The 26,458-nt window shown below is 40.6% G+C and overlaps 1 protein-coding gene across 1 annotated transcript in view; it reads left to right on the forward strand.

Annotated features, from left to right (window-relative positions):
- The window catches only part of SARNP (SAP domain containing ribonucleoprotein), a 53,674-nt gene extending 27,817 nt beyond the window's left edge, over nt 1-25,857 (forward strand). The window contains exons 8-11 of the mRNA XM_004379959.2: nt 878-903; nt 1,470-1,538; nt 23,135-23,224; nt 25,565-25,857. Of these exons, the coding sequence (XP_004380016.1) occupies nt 878-903; nt 1,470-1,538; nt 23,135-23,224; nt 25,565-25,606 (227 nt within the window). The 3' untranslated portion in view covers nt 25,607-25,857. The remainder of the gene's footprint in view (nt 1-877; nt 904-1,469; nt 1,539-23,134; nt 23,225-25,564) is intronic.
- Nucleotides 25,858-26,458: the final 601 nt, after the last annotated feature.

Genomic DNA, 26,458 nt, shown 5'->3' on the forward strand with positions numbered 1-26,458 from the left:
CTTTCGCCGACCGAGTGCTGCTTCTCACTGGTTCTGGATGCCTGAGTAGACTCTCTGCTGCTAGGTCTCTCCTGTTGTGGAAAACAACCCCCAAGCGCCACTAGTTGCCTCACCACACACGTGAGCCGATCTGGCCTGAAGGGCGATCTGGCCTGAAGGGCGCTGGCTTCCACAGGGTCAGGTCTGACAGCTCCTCACTGCTTCCGAACCATCTCTCCCTCCCCCTGCCACTCAGTCTGATTCCACAGCTTTGCCTTTGATGATCAGGGCTCCTAGATTGTCATATATAATCGATTCAGTTGCTTTTTCAGGTTTTTGCTGTAAGAGGGGCCACAGGAAGCGTCTGACTACTCCACCATCTTGGCCCCCCCCTTTTTTTCTTTAAATTTCATTTATTTTGTTGTTGAGAATAAACTACTATATTTCTTTTTATTGCTGAATAAGATTCCATCATATGGATATACCACATTTTATTTATTCATTCAGCAATTAATGAACATTTGGGTTGTTTTCAATTTTTGGCTAATATAAATAATACTGCTATGAACATTCATGTACAAGCGTTTGGATGCATGTTTTCATTTCTCTTGGGAATATGCTTGGGAGTGGAGTTGCTAGGTTAATTGGTAACTTTGGGTTTAACTTTTTGAGGAACTTCCAGAGTGTTTTCACAAAGTAGTTGCACCATTTTACATCCCCACCAGTAATGATACAGATATGTTTCAAGGTATAATTTTTGCCATTTCTTTCTCATCATAGAATAAAGGACATTTGTCTTATATACTATTTCTTTGCTGTGTAAATTGATTTGAAGACTGTCAGTTTCCTTCGGGACTTTTTAAAATATCAAATAAAACGTTTTTATTTGCTTCCTTAGGCCTGTCATCTGACACCAAGCCTATGGTAAGAAATCTTTTGTTTTAGCCCTTGCAGAACCAGATCTTAACTCTATACAGTTAGTTTTAGAGACTTATCATTCTCAGATTAGAAGAAACTCTGAGATCATATGAATTTGGCAACTGTTCATTTTCAGTACAATGTTGTGTATATCCTGAATTAAAAAAAAATTGTTTGAGGTACTGAAAGGCCAGGAAAATTGCCACATCTTCCAAGTCACTGTTGATACCTTCCTTCCCACCATTTTTTCTCTTAAAAACATGAATAGATTTTGTTAGCTAGAGGACAAGCCGTATAACTTTGTCTTATGGTCCTGGAGTTTTAGGCCTTTTCTAATGGCTTTGGGTAATGGCTAATTCTTAATTACCACCAAAGAATTTGTAGGAAACCATTTACAAGTTCTATCTGTAGATACTGCTATTTTTTAACACACCCATTAAATTTGGCACAGGGGGTGTCTTTGATGTTGGAGGCTTATTTGAACTCGTAGCTTTGGGCCATAGTTTCTGCCTTCTGTATTTCCTGTTTGATTTTTTAAAATATGTTCTTTTATTTTTTTTGTGTTTTTGTAGATTAACCTGGATAAGCTGAAGGAAAGAGCTCAAAGATTTGGTTTGAATGTCTCTTCAATCTCCAGAAAGGTAAGGTACATTGGATGGAAGTACTGTTTTTGCAACATAGGAGCAGCTTGGGGGCTCCATAGGCTGAAAATGACTCTCCTTAGAATATAGCTGGCAACTCAGCACTTCATTTCACACAGTCCTTTAAATCTTACCTTTTATCACTGACTATTGATTACCTTACAGGAATTCTTCACAAGTTAATATTTTTTTCCCCCACAGGCTGTTTTCATAGCTTCCACCGATGTTTGCCAGCTGTTAGAGCATAGTCTATGTTTCTCTCAGTTAGGATGTTGAATTCAGTGATTTTAAAGCTTGTTGCATTTGCTTTATCTTCTGATATAGTAATAATAGAAATTAAATAAACAGGAGAAGACAATTCTGTCTTTAGGTCAAAGGTGCCTAGAAACAAAATTGGGAGCTTCTGTGGAACAAAAATGAGAAAACTGTTGCATTCTTTCTGCCCCTCTGCTAACTGATACAATCTAGTTTATTAAGCAAGATAACTTTGTTGACAGGATACTGTGTGGGGTGATCAGTTCTCCAGGGTGTAAATTGCTTTTGGAGTTTTGCTGGGCACATTGGAGAAAATGATCAGGATTTTCCTATTTGCCTAGTATAGGTGATCTCTTAATCTTTGTTCTATGAAAATGAGGGGGAGAGCATGTTTCTTGGGTTACATTTTTGATGTTTACTCAGTATATAGCATCAGGTCCATGAGCCCAGCGCAAAGTTGAAATCATAGGTACTCTGAAAATATTTGCTGGTTTATGTGAAATAAGAAAAAATAGGAGTTGAGAGGTAGGCAGAGTACATTATTCTTAAACCATATGCAACTTGTTGTTAGGTGACATTGAGTCAGTTGTGACTCATAGCAACCCTGTGTACAACATAATGAAACACTGCCCAGTCCTGCACCATCCTCACAATCGTTGTTATGTTTGAGCCCATTGTCGCAGTCACTGTGTTGATCCATCTTGTTGAGGGTCTTCCTCTTTTTCGCTGACCCTCTACTTTACCAAGTATGATGTCCTCCTCCAGGGACTAGTCCATCCTGATAACATGTCCAAAGTACATGAGATGAAGTCTCAAACCATCCTTGCTTCCAAAGAGCACTCTGGCTGTATTTCTTCCAAGACAGACTTTTTCTTCATTGTCCAGCTTTCGCATGCATATGAGTCGATATGCAACCTAATTGGGAAGAATTATTATAAACCAAGTCATTTGTGTTGTGCTGGATGGCCAAGGGGAAGGGCGTCTTAGATTTGTGACCCTTGTTCTTATCTGTTTTCCTTCTTTTGTATATAAGAGCTAGGTGCCTGAGAATTCCAGTGATAACCACCCCATCTTCCAGGGCATGGTGTGTTACTGTGTTCCTTCAGAATTTACAAAACTGAGTGTCATATCTCCCACTACTCAGCTCATATGGACACATCCCTGAGACGAATTTGTCCATCACTCTATACTGTGAATTATTTTTATAATACTGTGCCTAAATTATTTTTATAGCATTTCATTACAGGGACATCAGCCCTTTCTCTTCATTTCTCTAGAATTTTTCTCTGTATTTGACCTGTTTTCATTTTTAAGTCCGTAAGAGGTTTAATAAAACATAAAGAGATACATTTATTAACTTTATGACCTTGAGCAACTACTAAACTTTTTGCATCTCTTACGTAAAACTGGGAGTAATACCAGACACCCTGGTTGTGAAGAGCAGATAACTATGTTTGAAATTACCTAGCGTAGTGACACTTTGACCCTCAATAAATGTTAGTTTTCTCCCATTTTTCTTAATTCAGTTCTGTCAGTAACTAGCTTTCTGACCTAAATTGAGTCAGTTAACTTCTCTGTGTATTAGTTGATCATTGATAAGATTTCTTTTAATTCCCATTTTAAGTCTTTGAAGGGTTATTAGCAGATAATGGTCGTTGATAGAAAGAACTCTGACTTTGAGCTGCATTCTCTAATAACATTCATTGTCCACTAGTATATATATAGTATATTCTTTATGTATGTTGTAGAGTAGTGCTTTTCAAGTTATCTGTTGCAAAAAACTAGTTTTTAAAAATTTTCAATTTGTTGCCAACTGCTGCCAATTGATACTTTTGTAAAATACAGTAAGAATATCACAGCAATCTTAAATTGCTTTGGAAGTTTCTAAAAACTCTCAATTTTTGGACTTAACCACAGACTGGTAGTAACAGTTTGGGGACCAACGCCAGGAGGCAGACCACTTTTTGAATATCACTATCTATGGGGCAGTTCTGCTTTGTCCTATAGGGTCACTATGAGTCCGAATTGACTCAACAGCAATGGGTTTGGTTTTTTTCGGGTTTATACTAAAGTATTTATGGTTTCTTCTAGTGACTACTTTACTTGGAGGTTTGTGACTTTGGCATTTCCTCTTTGAATATGTGTAGGTCTTATTTACAGTGATCATAAATCCCAGTTTTTAGAACCACCCTAATTTCAACAGTTTGCTCTAATTTTCCCCGTAAACCATTAAAATGTCCTAGGAATGCTAAGGAGCCCCAGTGGTACGGTGGTTAAAGCGCTCAGCTGCCAACCAAAAGGTCAGTGGTTCGAACCACCAGCTACTCCGCGGGAGAAAGATGTGCTAGTCTTCTTCTATAAAGGTTTATATAGCCTTGGAAACCCTATGGGGCCATTCTACTCTGTCCTATAGGGTTTCTATGAGTCAGAATTGTCTCAGTGGCTATGGGTTTGCTTTTTGGTTTAGGATGCTGAAGTTTTGTTGTCTAGACTAGCACTGTCGGATAAAACTTTCTTTGATGATGGAAATAGTCTGTAGAATAATCTCTGTTGTCTAGTACAGTAGTCATTAGCCACATGTGGTTATTGGTAACTTGAAATGTAGCTAGTATGATTGAGGAACTGAATTTTTAGTTTACATTTACATTTTAATAAATGTGCTTGTTGTTGTATCGTACTGAACAACTCAAGCCTAGCTTATATCCCTCACACTGCTTTCACACTTGAAAGTGGCATAGAAATCCTTTATCAGACCACATGTCTGAACCACTATTTCTGTAACCCAAAATTTTTTAGTACGCAGAAAATATAACCAGTTTCAGAGTGAATCTAGAAGGAGAGAAGTTGGAGGAAAAGGTGTAAAAGATAGTAAAAGGAAGGATTCTATTTTTCAAGTGACTTTGAGAGTCTAGCAGTGTTCTAACCCCAAATCCTGAAATTGCAGCTGGCTGCATATCCTGGTAAGCATTTCCTGGTTCAGGTCAATTGGCATAACAAAGCTTATTAAGAAAATGTTCTGCATCCTACTTTGGTGAGTGGCATTTGGGGTCTTAAAAGCTTGCAAGCGGCCATCTAAGATGCATCAATTGGTCCCAGCCACCTGGAGGAAAGGAGAATGAAGAACACCAAAGACACAAGGAAAGTATTAGCCCAAGAGATAGATAGGGCCACATAAACCAGAGACTTCATCAGCCTGAGACCAGAAGAACTAGATGGTGCCCGGCTACCACCACTGACCGCCCTGCCAGGGAACACGACAGAGAGTCCCTGATGGACCAGCAGAAAGATGGGGTGCAGAACTCAAATTCTAGTAAGAAGACCAGACTTAATGGTCTGACTGAGACTGGAGGTACCCCGGAAAGCATGGCCCCTGGATTCTCTTATCAGCCCAGAACTAAAACAGTTTCCAAGGCCAACTCTTCAGACAGGGATTGGGCTGGACTGTGGAACGTAAAGTGATACTCGTGAGGAGTGTGCCTCTTAGCTCAAGTAGATACAAGAGACGGAAGGGGCAGCTTCTGTCCAGAGGTGAGATGGGAGGGCAAAGAGGGTTAGGAGCTGGTTGATTGGACATGGGGAATCAGGGACGGAAAGGAGGAGTGTGCTGTCGCAGAATGGGGTGAGCAATTAGGGTCACAAAACAATGTATGTATAAAATTTTGTATGGGAGACTAACTTGAAATGTAAACTTCATTTAGACTATAACAACAAAAAAAAAGTTTCCTAGTTCACAGTCTTGTGCATGACTATCCTTTATTATCAGAGATGAGTTGTTAGGTAGTATTTGCTTGGTTGGCTCAGGTGGGTGACATGATTAAGTTTCTGTTTACTGAGTAGCCAGATCAACACACTTCTGTCCAGTTTATCCTGGGGTTTTCCAGTATCACCTCTTCCTATATAATTACGTCACCTGTCTTTAAGCTTTACAATTCTCTAGGCACAGATCTCATTCCGCTTGGTATGTGTCTTAGTCATCTAGAGATACTGTAACAGAAGTCTCACAAGTGGATGGCTTTAACAAGGAGAAATTTATTTTCTCACAGTCTAGTAGGCTACAAGTCCCAATTCAGGGCATCAGCTCCAGGAGAAGGCTTTCTCTGTCAGCTCTGGCGGAAGGTCCTTGTGATGCATCAGTCTTCCCTTGGTCTGGTAGCATCTCAGTGCAGGAACCTCGGGTCCAAAGGACGTGCTCTGCTCCTCACACTGCTTTCTTGGGGGTATGAGGTCCCCATGTGTCTCTGCTCACTTCTCTCTTTTGTATCTCAAACGAGATTGGCTTAAGACACTATCCAATCTTGTATACCTCGTCAGTATAACTGCTGCTAACCCATCTTATTACATCACAGTGATAGAGTTTACAACACATAAGGAAATTACATCAGATTACAAAATGGTACACAATCATACAATACCAGGAATCATGACCCAGCCAAGTTGACAGATACTTTTGGAGGACATAATTCAATCCATGACAGTCTGGTACAAATAGTAAAGGCTAGTAGGTGGTGAGAAGATTCCTTATCTCTACCCAGTATCCTGAATAGAAGGACATTTCCATTGCACAGACTTAGTGTTTGCTTGACTGAACTTCAGCCCCTGATATGCTTGCTGGTTTCTTTCAGCAGACTCTGCTGCAGACCAGTGTATGTGAGTAGCGTGTGAGAGTGAGTGAGCCATGGATCAATAGGATATATGACTGATTTTTTTTTTTTTAACTTTCACAATCTGATCAGCTCCTCTTTGTATTTTAGATTTATAGCTTGAGCCTGTTACAAATTTGAGGAAACTGAATCTCTTCTATTCTTCCTGGACAACTTTTTTTTTTTTTTTTTTTTTTGTAAATATATAGGTAACAAAATATTTGCCATTTCTACAGTCTTCACATGTATAGTTCAGTGACATTAATTACATTCATCATGTTCAGTCATCACCATTAACTATTCCCAAATTTTCCATCATCTTGGCTAATTTTTGTATGACTGCTCATATAGTTCAGTTTTCAGCTCCATTCATATACTGTACACATTGGACACCATATAGAAACCTGAAGAAATTTGACTGCCCCCCTCCCCCCAGAAAAGTCCACTGTTCATGTTTCCAGCTCAGTTCTCAATGAATACAATCCTGTTGGTTTAGGATAATGGGAAGTGACAGGGCAAAGAATGGCACTGGCATTTATAGACATTTTTTACACAAGAGGCTGTAAGTTGCTCCCTCCAACTCTTTAGACTATTTGAGAATAGAATGGCATGCCTTTTCCCATGTAAGCTTCATGGTGACTGAGAAACCTCCCACCCCCTCAAACAAAACAAAACCCAGATGAATAACCTCTGCCTGATTGGTTCTGATTGATCACCAGCTAGGTTTTCAGTCCTGTGCTTCACTGTTTTGTTTTTTTCTCTGTTAGTTAGTTCTCTGTGCTTCCCAAGAGAAGTCATGTTGAGTCAGTCCTATTGGTGAAGGACAGGATGTGGCCTGGCATATAGGAAACTTGTCTCTGAGAAGCTGGTAGAGGGAATAGATAAAGGGAATATGGGAAGCCAGCTCAGTTAATATATGATGGTCAGGGACATTAGTTTTGGTAAGAATTAAGTCTGGAAAAACAAAATAAGCCTAGGTACTAAGCAGCAAACTGGAGTCTGGTTGATAATTGTTCTTCCTCCCCAGGAATGTGAGGGGCATGTGTTACTGCTTCTTGATTGTTGATTATGAATAGAAAACATAGGCATCTTGTATCCCTGTTCACCTTAGTACATTTTCCTTCCCTCTCTGCTAGAATGTTACTAGGTCTTCCCTACTTTTAGCACTCCATATAGGTAACTTTCCTAATGAGTTATCTTAAGGCCTATCAGCCTTGAAGGCTACTTTTCACAAGTTTAAAATAGTCTGATTTGCTTGTAATTTTTGAAGTTTTCGTCCCTGATGATTGTGGTCTGTTATACTGTGTCAGAATATAAAAAGAGTGAAAACTAAGTATCTTTCCACTGACCATCTTCTTGTTGAGGCTGATAGCTAGTAGATTCTTGAAGTGATTATTTTTGTGAGCCTTTCATATAATTATATATTTTTGCTCACCATTGGTTGGGGGTAAACCAATTCAGAAGTGAGAGAGATAGTGGGCATGCCTTCATTGAAATGTGTTGAGATGCCAAAGAGGAAGCTGGGACAAAGGGTCAATTCCAAGCACAGGAGGGCACCAGTGTCTCCCAGCACACAAATTTCATTGTGGCTAACTGATGGCAGGTTAGTCTCCACTCACTCACTCTCTTCTATTTGATTCTATTTAAAGTCCCTTCTGCAATCTGAAATAAATGAAGAAATACTTACTGGTTTGTTTTCTCCTCCCCTTCATGTTGGGTTTTGGTGTAGAGGTTAGCCATTGGGATGTGGAGGCAAGGAATGAGTTCATACTAAGAATGTAGAAGTTGGTCACCAGCCTTCTCAGAGGGTCTATGTTGGGATTTGTTAGAAAGTTTAGATATGAGTTCTTCCAAAGGTAGAATTGTGGGGCCATGCATAGGACATTGCCAACATGGAACTGCAAGAACCTGAGAGAAGCCATAAACTTTGTTGATGAATTTGGTAAGATATTTTTAAAAGGGGTGATGGTAGAAGAATTAGATCGCAAAATAAGTTGGAAAAATACCCTAGTAAGTAGATTTGGGTTCCTTTCCATCCAAACATATTCAAGCAGCAGTGCTCGGCCAAGTGCAACATTTAATTCTCCATTCCCTTTTCTCATGGGACCCCACAGGATCAAGAAAAATGCAGATAGTAGGATTGTAGGTGGGAAAAAACTCAGTATCAGTCTTCTTGGTCATTATATCTCAAGGACTTTTGGGAGAAAGCCCCCCCCCCCCCAATTTAGATTGTCACTTTTCCCAAAAATGCTTCCACTTGAAAAAACTTAGATTTAAGCAGGAAGAAAAGAAGTTAAGAGTGGGTTAGATATACGATAGATATAGCAGTTGGAAGTGGATATCAAAAAAAAAAAAAAAAAAGACCCAACCCCACCTACCCATTGCTGTCGAGTCCATTCTGGCTCACAGCGACCCTATAGGACAGAGCAAAACTGCCCCGTAAGGTTTCCAAGGAGTGACTGGTGAATTCGAACTGCCAGCCTTTTGGTTGGCAGCTGTAGCCCTTAAAGTCACTGCACCACCAGGGCTCCAACCCCACAGTCTTCAACATTTCTCAGATAACTTTGGCATTTTGGGACCCAACAAAAATCTAACCACTCCTTTAAATCCCCTTCTAATTCATAATACTTTGGGGCTTTGGAGGAGAGGAAAGACACTGAGTGTAATCCTTTATCTATTTTGTTTCTTTGCCCTCTTCCCTTTAAGATAAAAACACATACACTGCTCTCCCTCTACCCGCCCAATGGAACAAACCTTGAGGGAGTGGTGAAGGAGCTGTTTAAAGAGAAAACAATAGGGGAAACTCTCTGACCTCACTTTATCCCGTCATCTGGTTCTTCATTTATCCCTGCTGAGGAACAGAACTTGTCTTTTGTCTGTAACACAAATACATCTTCACCTCCCTCCCTTCCCACTTTCCCCCCCACCTGCTCTTCTCACTCTCTTCTATTATGGTTCCAATCAATGATGTCATTATGTGTGCCATTCAACTGCTGTTGAACCACTTGGCTATAGGAATTTAGAAGAGCAAAGAGGCAGAGTGGAATTTTTCTCTCTTCTGCCCAGGGCTCTTGAAAATGTTTTCTGATTTTAGCTAGAGAAATACGAGTCAGGTTTTTCTTTGCTCAACTTTTCTTTCTACCCTCCCATTACCCACTCACCCTCATATACATTTTTTTTGCTTAGCCATGTATGAAAAGACATTGAACGAGATATGTTAGGAATATAGATTGGGCGTTTTAAGAGCAAAGCTTTAAAAATTTAGGGAAGCAAGATGAAAGTTTTGATACTATATCGACATACGTAGCTGGTGCTTTGCCCTAATTATTATAAACTGGGTATTTGGGAGGTTTCTGATAAAGGGTTAGACTTCCCTAAGGTGCATGGTTAAGACTACTAGGATCTTGTACCTTTCAATTTCATTTTTCTCTCTGATTTCATTCATTGAATTTGAACCCAGAGAACTAGAGGTGAGGAGAAAAACTCTCCTTTCTGTCTTCCCTGCGCAACACCCTGCCCCCACTAATGTCTTTGCATTCCTTCTTCTAACATGTCAGAACTGATGACTTTGATAAAAAACAAGTTTTATGCCTCTCTGTGGTCCCCCTATGGTCTTTGCCCCAGAGTAAACACAGCCTAGAAAAGGAGGAGAATGCTGGTTTTTGTTGAGTCTGTTTTACTTTTAAATACCTTCAGTTATTTTTGCAGGCCAAATGGGTGGGATCATAGGCAATGATTGTTTACTAAGAGTGGCAGTTAAAAAAAAAAAAAAAAAAGTGCTACTCTTAGTAAACAATTTTTTAAAAAGTACCTGTAAGTCATATTATATCTGCTTGTATGTCTACTTGTGTATCAATTTAGGGTAACAGTTGCTATCACTCCCAGATACTCTTCCTGACTATGGTGAAATGTGAACTAACTATATGAATCCAGGTCTACTCAGCCTCAAAGTCCGTGTGTTGTTAGTTTTATGGTGGGAAATTGTGGTGTTAAAAGACTCCATGATGTGAGAACTATAGCATTATAGGAATGTTTAAGATACATGTTTAAGATATATTTTAATACTTGAGAGATTAACACTTAATACTGTTCTTTAGGCCATATTGATAGGAGAGGTACCATTTTATTTTTAAAAATACATAATAGGTTCAGTTCAAATAAGGTTTAATAACTACATGATTGTTCATTTTCTTAACATATGCACCCAAATACAAAGTTGCTTTTCATGCCTAGCAGCTGAAGCAGGTCAGATAAAATCGTGTAGCATTTTGGAGATGGAGGTGGGATGAGGCAGGTAGTCAGATTGGGGGATAGTCTACAGGGGGATACTTGGTGATATCTGCAAACTGGTAAAGGCCCTATTTTTAATGCAATCTTGATCCCTTGTGAAGATGTAGAAAACGTTAATTCCTTTCCTCCTTTCCCTTTCATTTGCTATTCTTTCCTCACATTTTTTAAAATCATATTTAAACAAATTTTACCTTCTTATTTCCAGAGCACATTCTTAGAACAGAAATAGAAGTGTATTTTCAGGGTGTACCACATTTGGAATTTGTCAAATATTGAATCTTTAAATCTCTAGCAGTGAAGATGTGTTATTGTGAAGGAGATTATATTTGAAGTGCATGGTGTCTGGACTTTAAAAGTATTATTTGAGTGGGAAGTTTATCGGCTTATAGAGTAGAGGAGGCAGTTACAGAATTCCCACTACCGTGCTCATGCTTGGGTAGGAGATGGTTGAAGAGGAAAAGCAACTGGAAATGAACAGAGCTACAAGAAGAGAGGATGGACCTTGTAGGACGGACCTCTCTATTGCTCTGAAGGAGTCAGCAAAGCACGTGAGCCTGAGAAGAGGTCCTTTTTGGAGAGAAATCCTTTCTGTTCTTCTTCCCTTTTCCACTTTATTGATGTTCCCCCTCTTCTTCTATACTAGTTCTGTAGAAAAAAGGGCCTTCGTGTGCTTGAATCTAGTTGCTGAGCTCTTTTTCCCACACACCTTAGGTGTGCTCTGATCCAATTTTGGCATGATCTTCCTGTACTGAACTACTCTGGTGAAAGATTCTCTCTACTTCTCTGTGTATTTGAATTCTAGGAAGGCAGTGACACAGGTGTGCTCCTCCGAGCCAGCTGTGATTCCTTCCCAGCTCTCCCTTTCCCTTCACATCACTGTAGCTGAGATATATCCTCTTTGTAGGGAGTGAAAACTTAATTGGAAGGCCCCTAGTGTTTGGGTGGGAGTATTGGAGTGGGATGGTAGCCTTATTTGGACTTGGTGAGAAAAATTTTTTTTCTAAATTTTGGTCTGTACTTTGTCAAAGCTATTTGCAGTTGTTCCCAAATAGGCCGCACATTAAGAATCACCAGGGGAGCCTTTTTAAAATACAGCTCTCTGGACCTTTCACTTTGAGATTCAGATTTATTAGGTTAGGGTGAGGCCAGGAATCTGTATTTTTAAATTTTCCAGATGAAAAAGAATCTGTTTTCATAGTGCTCATTCTAAATTTCTGAGTGCTCAAGTAATTGTCCTCCTTCGTTCTTGGTATATTTTGGGTAAGGCAGCATTACCCTTAACCTTCCCTCAAAAGATTGAGCTTCCCTCTGCTGACTTCTTGACATTTCTGCCAAGCTCTGCATCGCTTATCCTTAAAAGCAGCAGCTTCCTGGCTTTTAAGGGAGGGAGATGGGGACTTTTAATAGAAACTTGGTTTCCGGGGGTCTCAAGTGTGAAGCCTTCATTTCCTCCACCTGCCTCGCTTTGTCCTACAATCAGCTAGAGCAAAACCGAAACGACCTCCTCTGGGGTTGGAAAGGAGTGGGGGGTGGGGAAAGAGCTTGATTTGGACAAGAGAAAGAAAGAGAGATGGGAACTCGTGGGTCCGAAGAGTGATCCTGAGCTGAAGCAAACAGAAGAGTATGTGGTTCTGTGTTCTTGTACTTCAGATCTTGAGAAGATATGCGGAGATAGCAATTCTTGGTGGTTTAAATCTGGTGTAGCTTTCAAGTTCCTAGCGTCCGGCTCACCCTAGAAAGTTGGCTCTGATCTCACAGTTGCAAGTGATTGCTGAGAGTAGGTAAGATGGTTCTAATGGGGAGGTATGTTACGTGTATGTGTATGGGGAGTGTTGGGATATCTCTGGACTAGTCCAGTCCTTCATCTTGAGTCCGCTTAGGCTCTATGCATTGGTTTTGGGGACCACCCCTTGTTTATAATCTGGCTGACATAAAGGCCTAGGAATAAGCATGTTCAGATGAATTTCAGAAACTGGGGCAGGGAGGTGACAGCTGTGTGTTTAAGCAGTGAGGTGTTTCTGAGAGAAAAACCATCAGTTGCTGTCATTCACCCTGAGAGTATGAAATTGGAAGCCCACTTACCCTGGAGTGTTTCATAACCTTTACCTCTGGGAAGTCAAGGCCATGTCACATTAATCTACCATCGCCTGAAAGCCCCCAGGCTCTGCTTTTCATCCTGCCATCAGTCACGTGGCAGTGAGATTCAGGAAAGTGACCATAAAGCTCCTTTTTTCCTTTTTGCCTCGCTCTTAACCTTACATTCCCTTGGAAAATCAGATAAGCCTGAGAGCTATTAGCATGTTAGTATGGTAATTCATTTACAAAAGGGACAGTTATTTGTTATTTTTGCAAAATGTGACCATGTTAGCTCACCATCAGTCTCTCTTCCATCACTCAAGGGAAAAGACTTCTGAAGAAAAATATAGTTGCAGTACCTGAGTATTCCCTAATATGCCCCTTGTAAGGTTATCACAGACTGAATTCTTTAGATTGGAATTTTAGCTTCTCACACATGATGTAAGAAGGGATGATGAGTGAGTGGGCTTGTTGCACTAACCAGGAACAATGCCTGGGCTGGTTAATTCTTTTGGTCTCAGAGAATAGTGAGGGTACCTCTCATTTGAATCTCTTATTTGTGTTTTTGGAAATTACTGAGTTCAAACTGGGTTACACTTAAGTCACTGTTTTGTTTTTCCTAGTTCCTCTTTATGATCCAGAGTGGCACTGGTAATAAGAGTGAAGAAAGTAAATGCTTTCAACACATAGCCCATAGAGTGCTAATTAAAGCAAATTGGACTGGTTTTGGCAGAGCAAATAACCCTAGCACACAGGGCCACTAAGCTTGGAGCAGTTTTCTTTATTGTATTCCGCATAAAATTAGTACGTTTTGAAAAATGTTCTCTGAAATTTGAATCATGAAGACACAAGTTGGTTTTGAAAGATAAAGTTAGAACTCCATTTTAGGTGGAAACTTATCCTGGGTACTCTTTGCCTTAAAAAAAAAAACAAAAAACAAAAAAACCATCTGTGGTATTAAGCTGCCTATCGTTGCAGGTGATCTTCCATTTGGGACCTAATTTTCGGCTACAGTGCTTACACCATGGAAACCATTGCCAAGAGCCCTTAATTTAAAATTTCTAGTTATAACCTGGTATTTGCTTCCCCTCTCTTTTTTCTTCTCAGGGCATTGAGGTATTTTTAAATCAATCCTATTATATTTAGAGAGGAGTAAGTTCTTAAGGAACCAGCAACAACCCTGTGACTAACCTGTCCTTCCTATTGCCTTTTAAGCTTCTACTTCAGGATCTGAGTGTTAGCTCTCTGTCTCTGGATCTCACGTTTCTAGTGTTTTTCTCTCTCACCTCAATATTTCTGGCCTCTGCTTTCTAATAGAAATATTTTCAAAACCACTTGCCAGAAACAGACCACACATTTGGCTCCAAACTTGACAGCAGTCAATAGAAAGAGAAAACACAGTTGCACTGTTCACAGTGATTCATAGAGTTCACAAGATAAAAGCAAACAAGTTGCTCAGGAAAAGCATCACTATTTTGGGTCCCTCTGAACCAGAAAGAAATTTTTCCCATGGATCCACATAATATAGTAATGTAATGAACAATGACACACATCGCTACAGTAACTCAGTGGTGAATTCGTAACTCATGAGATTAAGGATTGTTGTCTTATCTTTGTATTCCCAATGACCAGAAAAATGCCTGACTCAAAGTAGACACTCAGTTGGTATTTGAATGACTGAATGAATGAATTTTATGGTTTCATTATTACAGAAAATATTGATATAGACTGATGTCGTATAATTCAGTGAAAACAATTCCACACGGGCTTTTAGAGTGGGTCTAGCTGGGCTTGGGTCTGTAGAGATAGAGGTTGGCACTCTTTCATTCCCCTCATATATTACCTTAAGAGACTCCGGTTTTTGCAGGCATTATTAAGTCAAGCCTGGCTGCCTAGATTTTGAGGGTCTCCAAAAGAGAAGGTGGTTATGGAGAAAACTACAGTTTTGTCCACTTACTACTCTTCACACCTTAGATTTTAACCCTAAGCCTAGTCATCTGTCCAAATATCCATTTCTCTTGCAGCTAAAGGGAGTTTCCTTGTTGCCTTTGTAATGGGTTTGATTCTTAACCAACTTTTGGTGACTTCACTGCTTATCTAGAGGAAGAATAAATGACATTTACACCAGTCAGTAGTATTTTTGTCTATTGCCTCTGACCTTTGTTAGCTTTAAAATTTTGTTGGTGGTCTCAGACTTGGTCCCAAGACCAAGAGGAATGTGGCAATAAAAATAATAGCTTACATGTATTCAGTACCTTTTGTAAGCACACACGTAAATTTGTATCTTGAGACAGCCTTGAATTTCTCAGTCTTTTCCCTCAGCAGGTTTTGTTTTAATTGCCTGAAGGTTTTCCAAATATGAAAGAGAAACGAGAAGAGAAGTGAATTTTGAAAAGTGGATTGTCTTCTAAAGGCCTCGTTTTGGAGCTGTCATATTCCATATGGAAAATACACTGATAGTGATTCATGGGAGGTGTTTAGCTTTATTAAGTGTAGATCATGCTTTCTGTCCTGTGCTGCTTATATGGACACTCTCTCTTTTGCACAATTCCCTTTCTCATTTGTATCAGTGAGATTTAAACAAGACAAACAAGGTAGTTATCAGGTAATATGAAGGTTGTGTATGCTGGAATTATTGGCATCAGTCAAGCTGGCTTACTGTTTAAATCTTGAAAAGTGAAGAAAGTGAAGCATATGGATCGGTGGACACCCAGTGCCAGTGTTTGGTTGGTGAGGACAGGTTTCTCCGCTGATTTTGAGTGCAGGTTGTATGTTTTGAGGGGTTTGCATTTGATAGGAAGTAAGCACGCTTCAGATTCAAGCACTTCTCTTCCCACACAAGAGCTTGCCTGTAAAGGAGATTTGTTAATGCTTGAGGGTTTGCAAGAGGGAAGTTGGGGAGGGATGAAGAAGAGAAAGGTTTACAAATGCATATGACGCTGAGCTAGAGGGGTCAGTGCTGCCTGCAGATGCACAACCCCATTTGTGCACTTGAGCATGGCCCGGGGGAGCATTGGGCCTGATGAATGCAGAGAGAGATGCGTTTTGATCGAGGTAATTTCCCTCAGATGGGTCTCACCATCCCATGAATCAAAACCTGTCAGCAAGGAGCTAAAGATGGAGTGAAGTTTATTGTACGTTTGTTTCCATGCGACACCGTCACGCTAGAAGGGTCAAGTGAGAGAGATCATTAGAACTGTGTTGATTTACTGGGCCTGTTGTGCACTTTCCCTGCAGGGCAAGGAGGAAAGAAACTGTAGGAGGGGAGCTGAGGGGCGCTGGGTGAGGAGGGAAGGGCACGCATGCACAAAATAAATAAAACCCTCGCTGGTCTCTGTGGGTGAGGGGTGGGCAGGCTGTTTGTTAGGGGTGGGGAGAGCTGTATTGTTTTTTCCTCCCTAAAACCCCTGGTGAGTTGGAGCAGATGCTCTGCTTGGATCTCCAGGAGAGGCACCAAAGATCCGATTAAAAAGGGAAGCTCATGGGGAGATCTCTAATATTTAACACTAGCATTGGTAGCTAGAGAAATACATCCCCTTCTCCTTTTCCTGTCTGTCTTTCCTCACCTTTAAGCTCAAAAGGAAATTTAATTTAGGATTCAAATTCTCCATTTCATGAAGTAGCAAAAAGAGAACTAGGGGAAAGGCTGACCCACACATTCCAAATGGACAAAAGCTTTGTGATGAGATCCAAGAAGGGAGGAGCGGCCTCAGGGTTTGTGCTGAGAGAATGCCTAAGATTCAAAAGTAGCATCTCCCTCTGTGACTTGAACTTTACTGCACTGAATTGCATGAAAAAAGTACATAGTTGTAGTTCAGCAAGATATTGGTCTAGTCCTGCTTCTCCCTCAGAATGATATAGGATGCTACCCCACCCCTACCCCTGAAACTGTTTCCCACTTGGCCGAAATGGAGATGTTTCATCTAGAGCATTCTAGGAATTCACATTTTGAAATATCCATTTATATCCCTTATTCACTTTTATCTTACTGGTGATAGAAAAAAAAATCAAGGAAACTTTAACCAGTGACCTTGGTAAGGAAAAATATGGTGAAGCCTGTGATGGTGGTGTTTTTTTTCTTTTTAAATCCTAATTATTTTATTACAGTTCAACAGATGGAATAGCTCATTAAGCTATTCAGGTGAGAAAAGCTTTAGTATAAGATTACTAGATTCCTAGTTAGTTATAAAGAGGAAGCATATAATATGGTAGAAAGGGGACAGGATTCTAATATTGATCCAAGTTACGTGACTGACATGGAAGTTGTTGAAGTGGTTCACAACTACTGTTAGCTAAGTGTCCTAGTGATCCTTCCTACCTTGAGAATTGAGTACTTCCTCTGTTCTGCTGCTGCTCTTCTTATGTGAGATACTTGAGGAGCTGGTAAAATCAGGAAAATAGATTCTCGAGTAAAATGACCTGAGTTCCAATCCTGGCTCTGCCACTTATTATTTATGAGACTTTGGGCAACCCTCTTCTCTCTAAGTCTCAGTTTTCTTGTCTATGAAATGAATTTACTCATAGTACCTACTTCATAGGATTGTTGTAAGAAATAAATGAAATACTGCATGTAAAGAACTTGGTATAGTACCATGCCACTCAAGTGTTGTTAGGTGCCATCGAGTTGGTTCCAACTCCGAGACCCTCTGTACAACAGAACGAAACACTGCCCAGTCCTGCGCCATCCTCACAGTCGTTAAATGCTTGAGCCCATTATTGCAGCCACTGTGTCCATCTCATTGAGGGTGTTCCTGCTTTTTGCTGATCCTCTACTTTACCAAGCATGATGTACTTCTCCAGAGACTGGTCCCTCCTGATAACACATCCAGAGTATGTGAGATGTAGTATCACCATCCTTGCATCTAAGGAGCATTGTGGCTGTATTTTTTCCAAGATGGATTTGTTTGTTCTTTTGGCAGTCCATGGTATATTCAGTATTCTTCACCAACACCACAATTCAAAGGCGTCAGTTCTTTGGTTTTCCTTATTCGTTGTCCAGCTTTTGTGTATGAGGTGATTGAAAACACCATGGCTTGGGCCAGGCGCATCTTAGTCTTCAAGCTGACATCTGTGCTTTTTAACACTTTAAAGAGGTCTTCTGTGGCAGATTTGCCCATTGCAGTGCATCATTCGATTTCTTGAATGCTGCTTCCATGGGTGTTGATGGTGTTTCCAAGTAAAATTTAATCCTTGACAACTTAAGTCTCTTCTCTTTTTATCACAATGGATGTGGCTTATTGATCCAGTTGTGAGGATTTTTGTTTTCTTTATGTTGAGGTGTAATCCATACTGCAGGCTGAAGTCTTTGATCTTCACCAATAGAGCTTCAGGTCCTCTTCACTTTCAGCAAGCAAGGTTGTATCATCTACGTATCGCAGGTTGTTAATGAGTCTTCCTCCAGTCCTGATGCCCCATCCTTCTTCATACAGTCCAGCTTCTTAGATTATGTGCTCAGCATACAGATTGAATAAGTATGGTGAAAGGATACAACCCTGACGTACACTTTTCCTAACTTTAAACCATGCAGTATCCCCTTGTTCTGTTTGAATGACGGCTTCTTGATACAGGTTCCTCATGAGCACAATTAAGTGTTCTGAGATTCTCATTCTTCATAGTGTTATCCGTAATTTGTTATGATCCGCACAGTCGAATGCCTTTGCATAGTCAGTAAAACACAGGTAAACATCTTTCTGGTATTCCCTGCTTTCAGCCAGAACCCACCTGACATCAGCAGTGATACCCCGGGTTCCACATCCTCTTCTGAATCCGGCTTGACTTTCTGGCAGTTCCCTGTTGATGTACTGCTGTAGCCGCTTTCGAATGATCTTCAGCAAAATTTTACTTGCGTGTGTTATTAATGATATTATTCAAGAATTTCTGCATTCTGTTGGATCACCTTTCTTTGGAATGGGCAGAAATATGCATCTTTTTCATTCAATTGGCCAGGTAGCTGTCTTCCAAATTTCTTGGCATAGATGAGTGAGCACTTCCAGCACTGCATCCCCTTGTTGAAACATCTCATTTGGTATTCCACGAATTCCTGGAGCCTTGTTTCTCGCCAGTGGCTTCAGTGTAGCTTGGACCTCTTCCTTTGGTACCATCGCTTCCTGATCACATGCTGCTTTCTGAAATGGTTGAATGTCGACCTATTCTTTTTGGTTTAGTGACTCTGTGTATTCCTTCCATCTTCTTTTGATGCTTCCTGCATCGTTTAATATTTTCCCCATAGAATCCTTCAGTATTGCAACTTGAGGCTTAAATTTTTTTCTTCAGTTCTTTCAGCTTGAGAAATGCCGAGCATGTTCTTCCCTTTTGGTTTTCTAACTCCAGGTCTTCGCACATGTCATTATAATACTATACTTTGTCTTTTCAAGGCACCCTTTGAAATCTTCTGTTCAGCTCTTTTACTTCACCATTTCTTCCATTTGCTTTAGCTACTTGACGTTCAAGGCAAGTTTCAGAATCTCTTCTGACATCTATTTTAGTCTTTTCTTTCTTTCCTGTCTTTTTAATGACCTCTTCCTTTCTTCGTGTATGATGTCCTTGATGTCATTCCACAGCTTGTCTGGTCTTCGATCGTTAGTGTTGAAATGACCGAATGTTAGTGGCTATCCTATTATCATCATTATTGTTTTAATTTATGATTTTTAAGGACAAGAATACCTTTTTTATTCTTAGAACCTGGCTTAGTGTTTTACAATAGTGTAGATTCCATTAAATGTGCACTCACTATGGATTTACTGATGGTTATAATAAAAAAGATAGGGAAGCTATGTATGTGGTTACTCATGTGTAGGATTCTTTGCTCCTTCAGAGCCACCAACTTTTCTTAGCTCTTTTCATATAAATATAGAGAGTTTTAATTCAATGAAATGGTTCACACAGTTGTGGAGGCTGGCAAGTCCTAAATCCACGGGTCAGGGGTCAGGTAGCAGGCTGCTGGCTCACATCCCAAGAACTGGAGGTCAGAGGATAATGAGTTGTATGCAGAATCCAGAGGAGAATGAGCCTTGCTGGAATATCCATTTATATACTAGAAACAGGCCACATCCCCCAAGGAAACACCCCTTTCAACTGATTGGCTGCTCATAGCAGATCTCATCATGGAGGAGATTATATCAGATCTCACCATGGAGGTGATTACATTATATTACACATTATGGAAGAGCAGTCAGTCCAGTGTCTACCAAACTATTGAGAATCATAGCCTGGCCAAGTTGACACGTGACATTAACCATCACGGTGACCCAATGTGACAGAGTAGAACTGCCCCATAGGGTTCCTAGGCTGTAATTTTTACGGGAGCAGATCATGAGGACTTCCCTCCTGCAGAGCCACTGGGTGAGTTTGAACTGCCAGCCTTTGGCTTAGTAGCCGAGCACTTAACCATTGCGCCACCAGGGCTCCTTAGATCTCTTCCTTCTCACTAGAAAGCATGCACAGCAAAAGAGAAAATGAAAACGATTCTCAAGATGAAAGAGCCAAAATAAGCAGTACTCCTACCTGCTGTGTTCAGAGAGCTGGACTAGTGAAACAGATTGAGCACAGAAGGCTAGATAGCTGCCCTGCTTTTAATCGTAAAGGTGGCTCCTGTGGTGATAGAGACAAAGGCAACTTTTCGTTTTAGTTTGAGGATAGAGGTATTGAAAAATTCCTGTGTTTCTGCATATCTTTTGATTGCCTTTGCTTTCGATTTCTGTGGTTTGGGGGCACCTAAAAACTTAGTTCTTGAACATAGAATAGCTAAAGTGAATGAAGACATGATGAAATAAAAGAGCTGAACAGAAGATTTCAAAGGGGGAGTCAAGAAGACAGAGTAAAATATTGTAATGAAATGTGCGAAGATCTGGAGTTAGAAAACCAAAAGGGAAAAACACGCTTGGCATCTTTCAAGCTGCAAGAACTGAAGAAAAAATTCAAGCCTCAAGTTGCAGTATTAAAGGATTCTGTGGGCAAAATATTAAACGATGCAGGAAGCATCAAAAGAAGGTGGAAGAAATACTCAGAGTTACTGTACCAAAAAGAATTGGTCGACATTCAGCAATTTTAGGAAGTAGCATATGGTCAAGAAACAGTAATACTGAAGGAAGAAATCCAAGCTGCACTGAAGGCATTGGTGAAAAACAAGTCTCCAGGAATTGACAGAATACTAATTGAGATGTTTCAGCAAATGGATGCAGTGCTGAAAGTGCTCGCAGGTCTATACCAGAATAATTTGGAAGACAGCTAACTAGCCAACCCACTGGAAAAGATGCATATTTCTGCCCGTTCCAAAGAAAGGTGATATAACAAAATGCGGAAATTATTGAACAATATCGTTAGTATCACACACAAGTAAAATTTTGCTGAAAATCATTCAAAAACAGTTGCAACAGTACATCGATAGGGCGCTGCCAGAAATTCAAGCCAGATTCAAAAGAGGACATGGAACCAGCTGCCATTGCTGATGTCAGATGGATCCTGGCTGAAAGCAGGGAATACCAGAAAGATGTTCACCTGTGTTTTATTGACTGTGCAGAGGCATTCGACTGTGTGGATCATAACAAATCATGGATAACATTGCCAAGAATGGGGATTCCAGAACACTAATTTTGCTCACGTGGAACGTGTATATAGACCAAGAGGCAGTCATTTGAACAGAATAAAGGGATACTGCGTGGTTTAAAATCAGGAAAGGTATGCGTCAGGGTTGTATCCTTTCACCATAGTGGGCTATACGAAGAAGAACATGGCATCAGGATTGGAGGAAGACTCATTAACAACCTGCAGTACGCAGATAACACAACCTTGCTTGCTGAAAACGAAGAAGACTTGAAGCACTTACTGATGAAGATCAAAGACTACAGCCTTCAGTATGGATTAACCTCAACATTAAAAAATCCTCACAACCAGACCAATAAGCAACATCATGATAAATGGAGAAAAGATTGAAGTTGTCAAGGATTTCATTTTACTTTGATTCATAATCAACGCCCATGGAAACAGCATTCAAGAAATCAGATGACATTGCATTGGGCAGAGATGTCACTTTGAGGACTAAGGTTCACCTGACCCAAGCCATCATTATTTTCAGTCGTTTCATATGCATGCGAGAACTGGACAATGAATAAGGAAGATCGCAGAAGTATTGGTGCCTTTGAATTATGGTGTTGGCAAAGAATATTGAAAATACTGTGGACTACCAGAAGAATGAACAAATCTGTCTTGGAACAAGTACAACCAGAATGCTCCTTAGAAGCGAGGGTGGCAAGACTTCATCTCACGTACTTTGGACGTGTTATCGGGAGGGACCAGTTCCTAGAGAAGGACGTCATGCTTGATAAGGTAGAGCGTCAGTGAAAAAGAGGAAGACCCCCAAGAAGATGAATTGACACAGTGGCTGCAGTAATGGGCTCAAACATAGCAAAGATTGTGAGGGTAACGCAGGACCAGGCAGGCAGTGTTTCATTCTGTTGTACATAGGGTCGCTATGAGTCAGAACCAACTTGACAGCACCTAAGAACAACAACAAAAAACACAGACTGCAAAAATATAAACTCCTTCAGGCTTAAAAAAAAATCCAGCTTCAAAGGTTGTTTGAAGTCTTTTGACCTGGCCTTATGTTGGTTACCTTTTGTAAATAATGCCAAAGAAACTGTCCTGCCTCATGGTGAGGGTGGGTATATGTGTATGGAGTAGAAGGTCTCTTGAGTTGTATGAGAGGAAAGACTCTAGATGTGCCAAGTTCTAGAAAATCCTTTTTGCGGAAAATAACATACCCAGGGAGCCCACCTGATTTTAGATGTTTATTAATCCTAGTGCTGAGCTTTTATTACTGGTGAGTGGATGTGAGGGGAAGGTAGAGAAGGAGAAAATGACTGTTACGATGGGACAGGTAAAGTGACTAGGTTTAGGTCCTAGTGGGAATATATACAAGACTCTTCCATTGAACAGTGTTGAAAGTGAACAGTAGCTCAGTTTTTAAAATTAAAAGAGAATGGCCAGCTCCAACTCACAGTAGGCGGAAATCCCCTCTCCAGTTACAGGGTTCAGTTTTTCATATCTGAGCTGCCAAAAATTCTTGAACACAGAAGTTTGTTTTATGGCTGTTGCTTACTGTCTCTTGACTCTACTTGTCTTGTGAATATTGAGGCCCTAGTTAAAATGAAGTTTTTAGTCATTCTAGGGACAATATGCTACATGCTGGCTTACTCAGTTTTTTATTTTTGTTTGTGTGATCTTCGTTCTTGACACAAGGTTGGTCAGCGTATTGTGACCAGTAAGTTATAATTTTATTCCCTTTACCTCGTGAACAGAGGCTAGCTTGTTTCAGCCTTTTCCTTTGTCTCCGAATAGTCTGAAGATGATGAGAAGCTGAAAAAGAGGAAGGAGCGATTTGGGATTGTCACAAGTTCAGCTGGAAGTGGGGCCACAGAGGATACAGAGGTAAAATATACCCAGAATGTTCCAGAGCACCCCTAATGGGAAATGAGGGTGAATAGTCTGAGCGGAGAAATGCTCTGTTTCCCCAGCCTGCTTCTTACGTGCCAAATGGCGAGATGTGTTTCCCTTTGCTTGATACAGTTTCTGCATGAAGTGACCACACTGAAAACCATCGATATACTTAATGTTAAAGCCTGTCAGCCTAGTAGGTGAGAGCACAAGCTTTGTAATCAAGTAGGCTTGGGTTTGAAAAGTGGCTCTGCCACTTAGTGTTATGGTAGTACAAGTTACAGTACTTTTCTGATCTTCAGCTTCGTCATCTGTGAAGTGGTATTGTCAGAATTAAATGAGATGATTCTATGTAAAAAGAGATGAGTCTATGTAAAATACTTGGCACAGTGCCTATCATATTGTAAGTATTCAATAAATAGTAGTGTTTATTATTGTTGTCTGCCAGGCATATTTCCTTTGATCATTTAATGAAGGCCATCTCCAACCCAGGCACAAGAATAGTTGCATCTGACTCCCCTCTGGAATTATGAACAACAGACTCAAATGAGATTTCTCGTTCTTATCACTTTGTTTACAAGTAGTTTCTCAGAATGGAAGAGTGGCTTTTTGTAAGACTTGTGTTCATTCGTAATCCCTGCTTCTGGCATTGACTGAGACTCTGAGCATTGACAAACAGATAATGCTGATTTGCTGATTTTGATCTATAACAAAGTGTCACCTGGAGTGTACATAAATAGCAGTAGAGATAATGTTGAAATAATGAATGTGTTTAGAATTACAGAAAGCTTCTTGGGTGATAAAGAATTTGGAATGTTCCCTCCTTTCTTCCATTTAATCCAAGACTATTTACTTCTCTCTCTACCTCCCCTCCTAAGATGGCCTCTGTTACCTTACCCATTCAAAATCTTGTAAAGTTTCTTAATGAATAAATATCAGTCTTGTAAATAAACCCTGAAAACTTCAGAGTCTGATCGGTTTACCCTCTCAACTAGGAGAAAACTAAAGGAGTTTGTATTCTTCGTGCTACTTAGTCAGAATAAAGCATTATAAGTATCTAAGGAGCCCTGGTGACCCAGTGGTTAAGCTCGGCTGCTAACCTAAAGTTTGGCGGTTCGTAACTCTGGGGAAGAGAGATGTAGCAGTATGCTTCCGTAAAGATTACAGCCTTGGAAGCACTGTGAGGCAGTTTTTCTCTGTCCTATAGGGTTGCTATGAGTCAGAAGCGACTCGACAACAACAGGTGTTTTTGGTTTTATTATTATAAGTATCTGCTTACTTACATACTAAGGTGAGCTAGAAGTAAACTTAGTTTTGTTTTAATTTTTGTTCACATTACCCCCTCTTTGCCAAGAAAACTTGTTAAACCAGGCATACTCGCTAAGTAGGTAAATTTGGCCTCTCCAAGATAAGGGGGATGAGAAGTTTGTGGGGTGGCGAGAACAACGGCTTTTATTGCAAGAGTTGCTGTATGTTAGGGAGTAGTAACTTCTGAGGCTGATGGAGTTTATATGAACCAGATGAATTTTGTTTGATTCCAAAGAATTGTATCAATAGTCCAGATGGAGTGGGCTGGGCTTGTGTGCACTCAGCTTTTTCTTTTTAATCTAAATTAAACCTCTTGGGTGAGTGGGATGAAGAAAAGTCCCCTCTTTGCTGGAGGCAGTGGTTGGAGTGAGGGTGAAGGACTCACTACTGTACTGTGAGTCACTGCAGAACAAAAAGATCTTTCTCCTCTCCCCACCATTTTCACCCGATTCTGTGCCTTCTCTCCAGTGCTGCTTCCCTTAAGAGATCCTTGACAGGGACTCACCCGCACCCCACACCCCCTGTTTATTCTGTTGGCATTGAAGATTTATATGCCTCTCTATGATTTTGGAAGCCTAAGGAATAACTGCTGCCTGGGCCTGACTGCCAGAAGGGCATCCCCCTCACCTTCTCCATGAATGGCATTGGTTAACCCTTTGTCCTCTGAAATCTCCCATCTTCCCACTGACTGTAAAACTTTCCCCAGCCTGTTAAAAAGAGTCCATTGTTTCTAGGCTAGCTTGCTGTAAGGTTGAGTGGCCCTTTGTCCTTCAGGAATCTTCATTTTTCTACCACTACCTCCCCTAACCTCACCTCCTTACCCTCCTTTTCTACTGAACCTCCCCAGCTCTAGCTGGATAACTAGAAAGATGCAGGAAAAGTCTCTGACTGACAAGCTTAAGCTTGGGCCATCCCTCCCTCTTGGACCTTGTGACAGCCCATGTGAGTGTGGATTAAAGCAGCCAGGAACCCAGGCCACTGTTGTCTCGCAACCTAATTTTTTTTGTTTTTGCTTCTTCCTTTTAGGCAAAGAAGAGGAAAAGAGCAGAGCGCTTTGGGATTGCCTGATGAAAAGTTCTTGATACTTTCTGTTCTCCGATGGTTTCCATTGTTCTGATTTTTCTTGGTCACATAGATACCTAAATGCACAGTCATGTGCCTAGGTCCTGCCTCAGTGAGGGAGCATGTACCCCAGGTACATCTCTGAAGTCCAGCAGCACTTTGACTTACGGTGTTTCAACTTTAAGGTGTTGTTGTGTTTCTATTTTTGTTTTTTTAATTATTTTGCTTGTTAATAATAATAAAAAGACTAGAAAAGACAGTTATGTGTTTTATTAGGTGCTTTTTCGAGTTGTTAGAACCAGATTAGACCAGATAAGGGGAGTTCCAGGGGAAAATATAACAGGGAATTACTGGCAGCCATAATGCCTTTCTTTACCCCTTAGAAAGGAAGACAAGGAAAAGGATTGAGTGAGTCTACTTCGCCAGGTTCATTCATTCCCTTCTCTCATGCTCCTCATAGGTGTCCTGTGACCCCTTTATCCACCACAAAGAGGCCAATCTAAATCTTTGCTTCAGCAGGTTGAGGTGGGCCGGTGTGATAAAAATAGGGAGAACATGGGGGTTTTAGGTGTGAAGGATATAAATCCAAGGCCTAATGATTGGTAGTCTTCTATTATGGGCTAATAAAGAAACCTTTTTCTTGGATAAACTAGAGCCCAGAGTCCCACGGGAAAGAGAAAGGCCCTATTTCCAAGAGTGACTTGGTATGTGGAATGGATGTGATAACTGTCTGGTTCCAGCTGAAGCTGATATGTGGGATCCTATTGGTTGTGCAGTTCAGGAAGGGAGGTGGGCTGGACACCACTGAGAACTAGAAGAAAGCATAGGGATTCAAAGCACGACGGGGGACACCAGCGA

Source organism: Trichechus manatus, unplaced genomic scaffold (genome assembly GCF_000243295.1).
Source record: "Trichechus manatus latirostris isolate Lorelei unplaced genomic scaffold, TriManLat1.0 scaffold00069, whole genome shotgun sequence".
Lineage (NCBI taxonomy): Eukaryota > Metazoa > Chordata > Mammalia > Sirenia > Trichechidae > Trichechus > Trichechus manatus.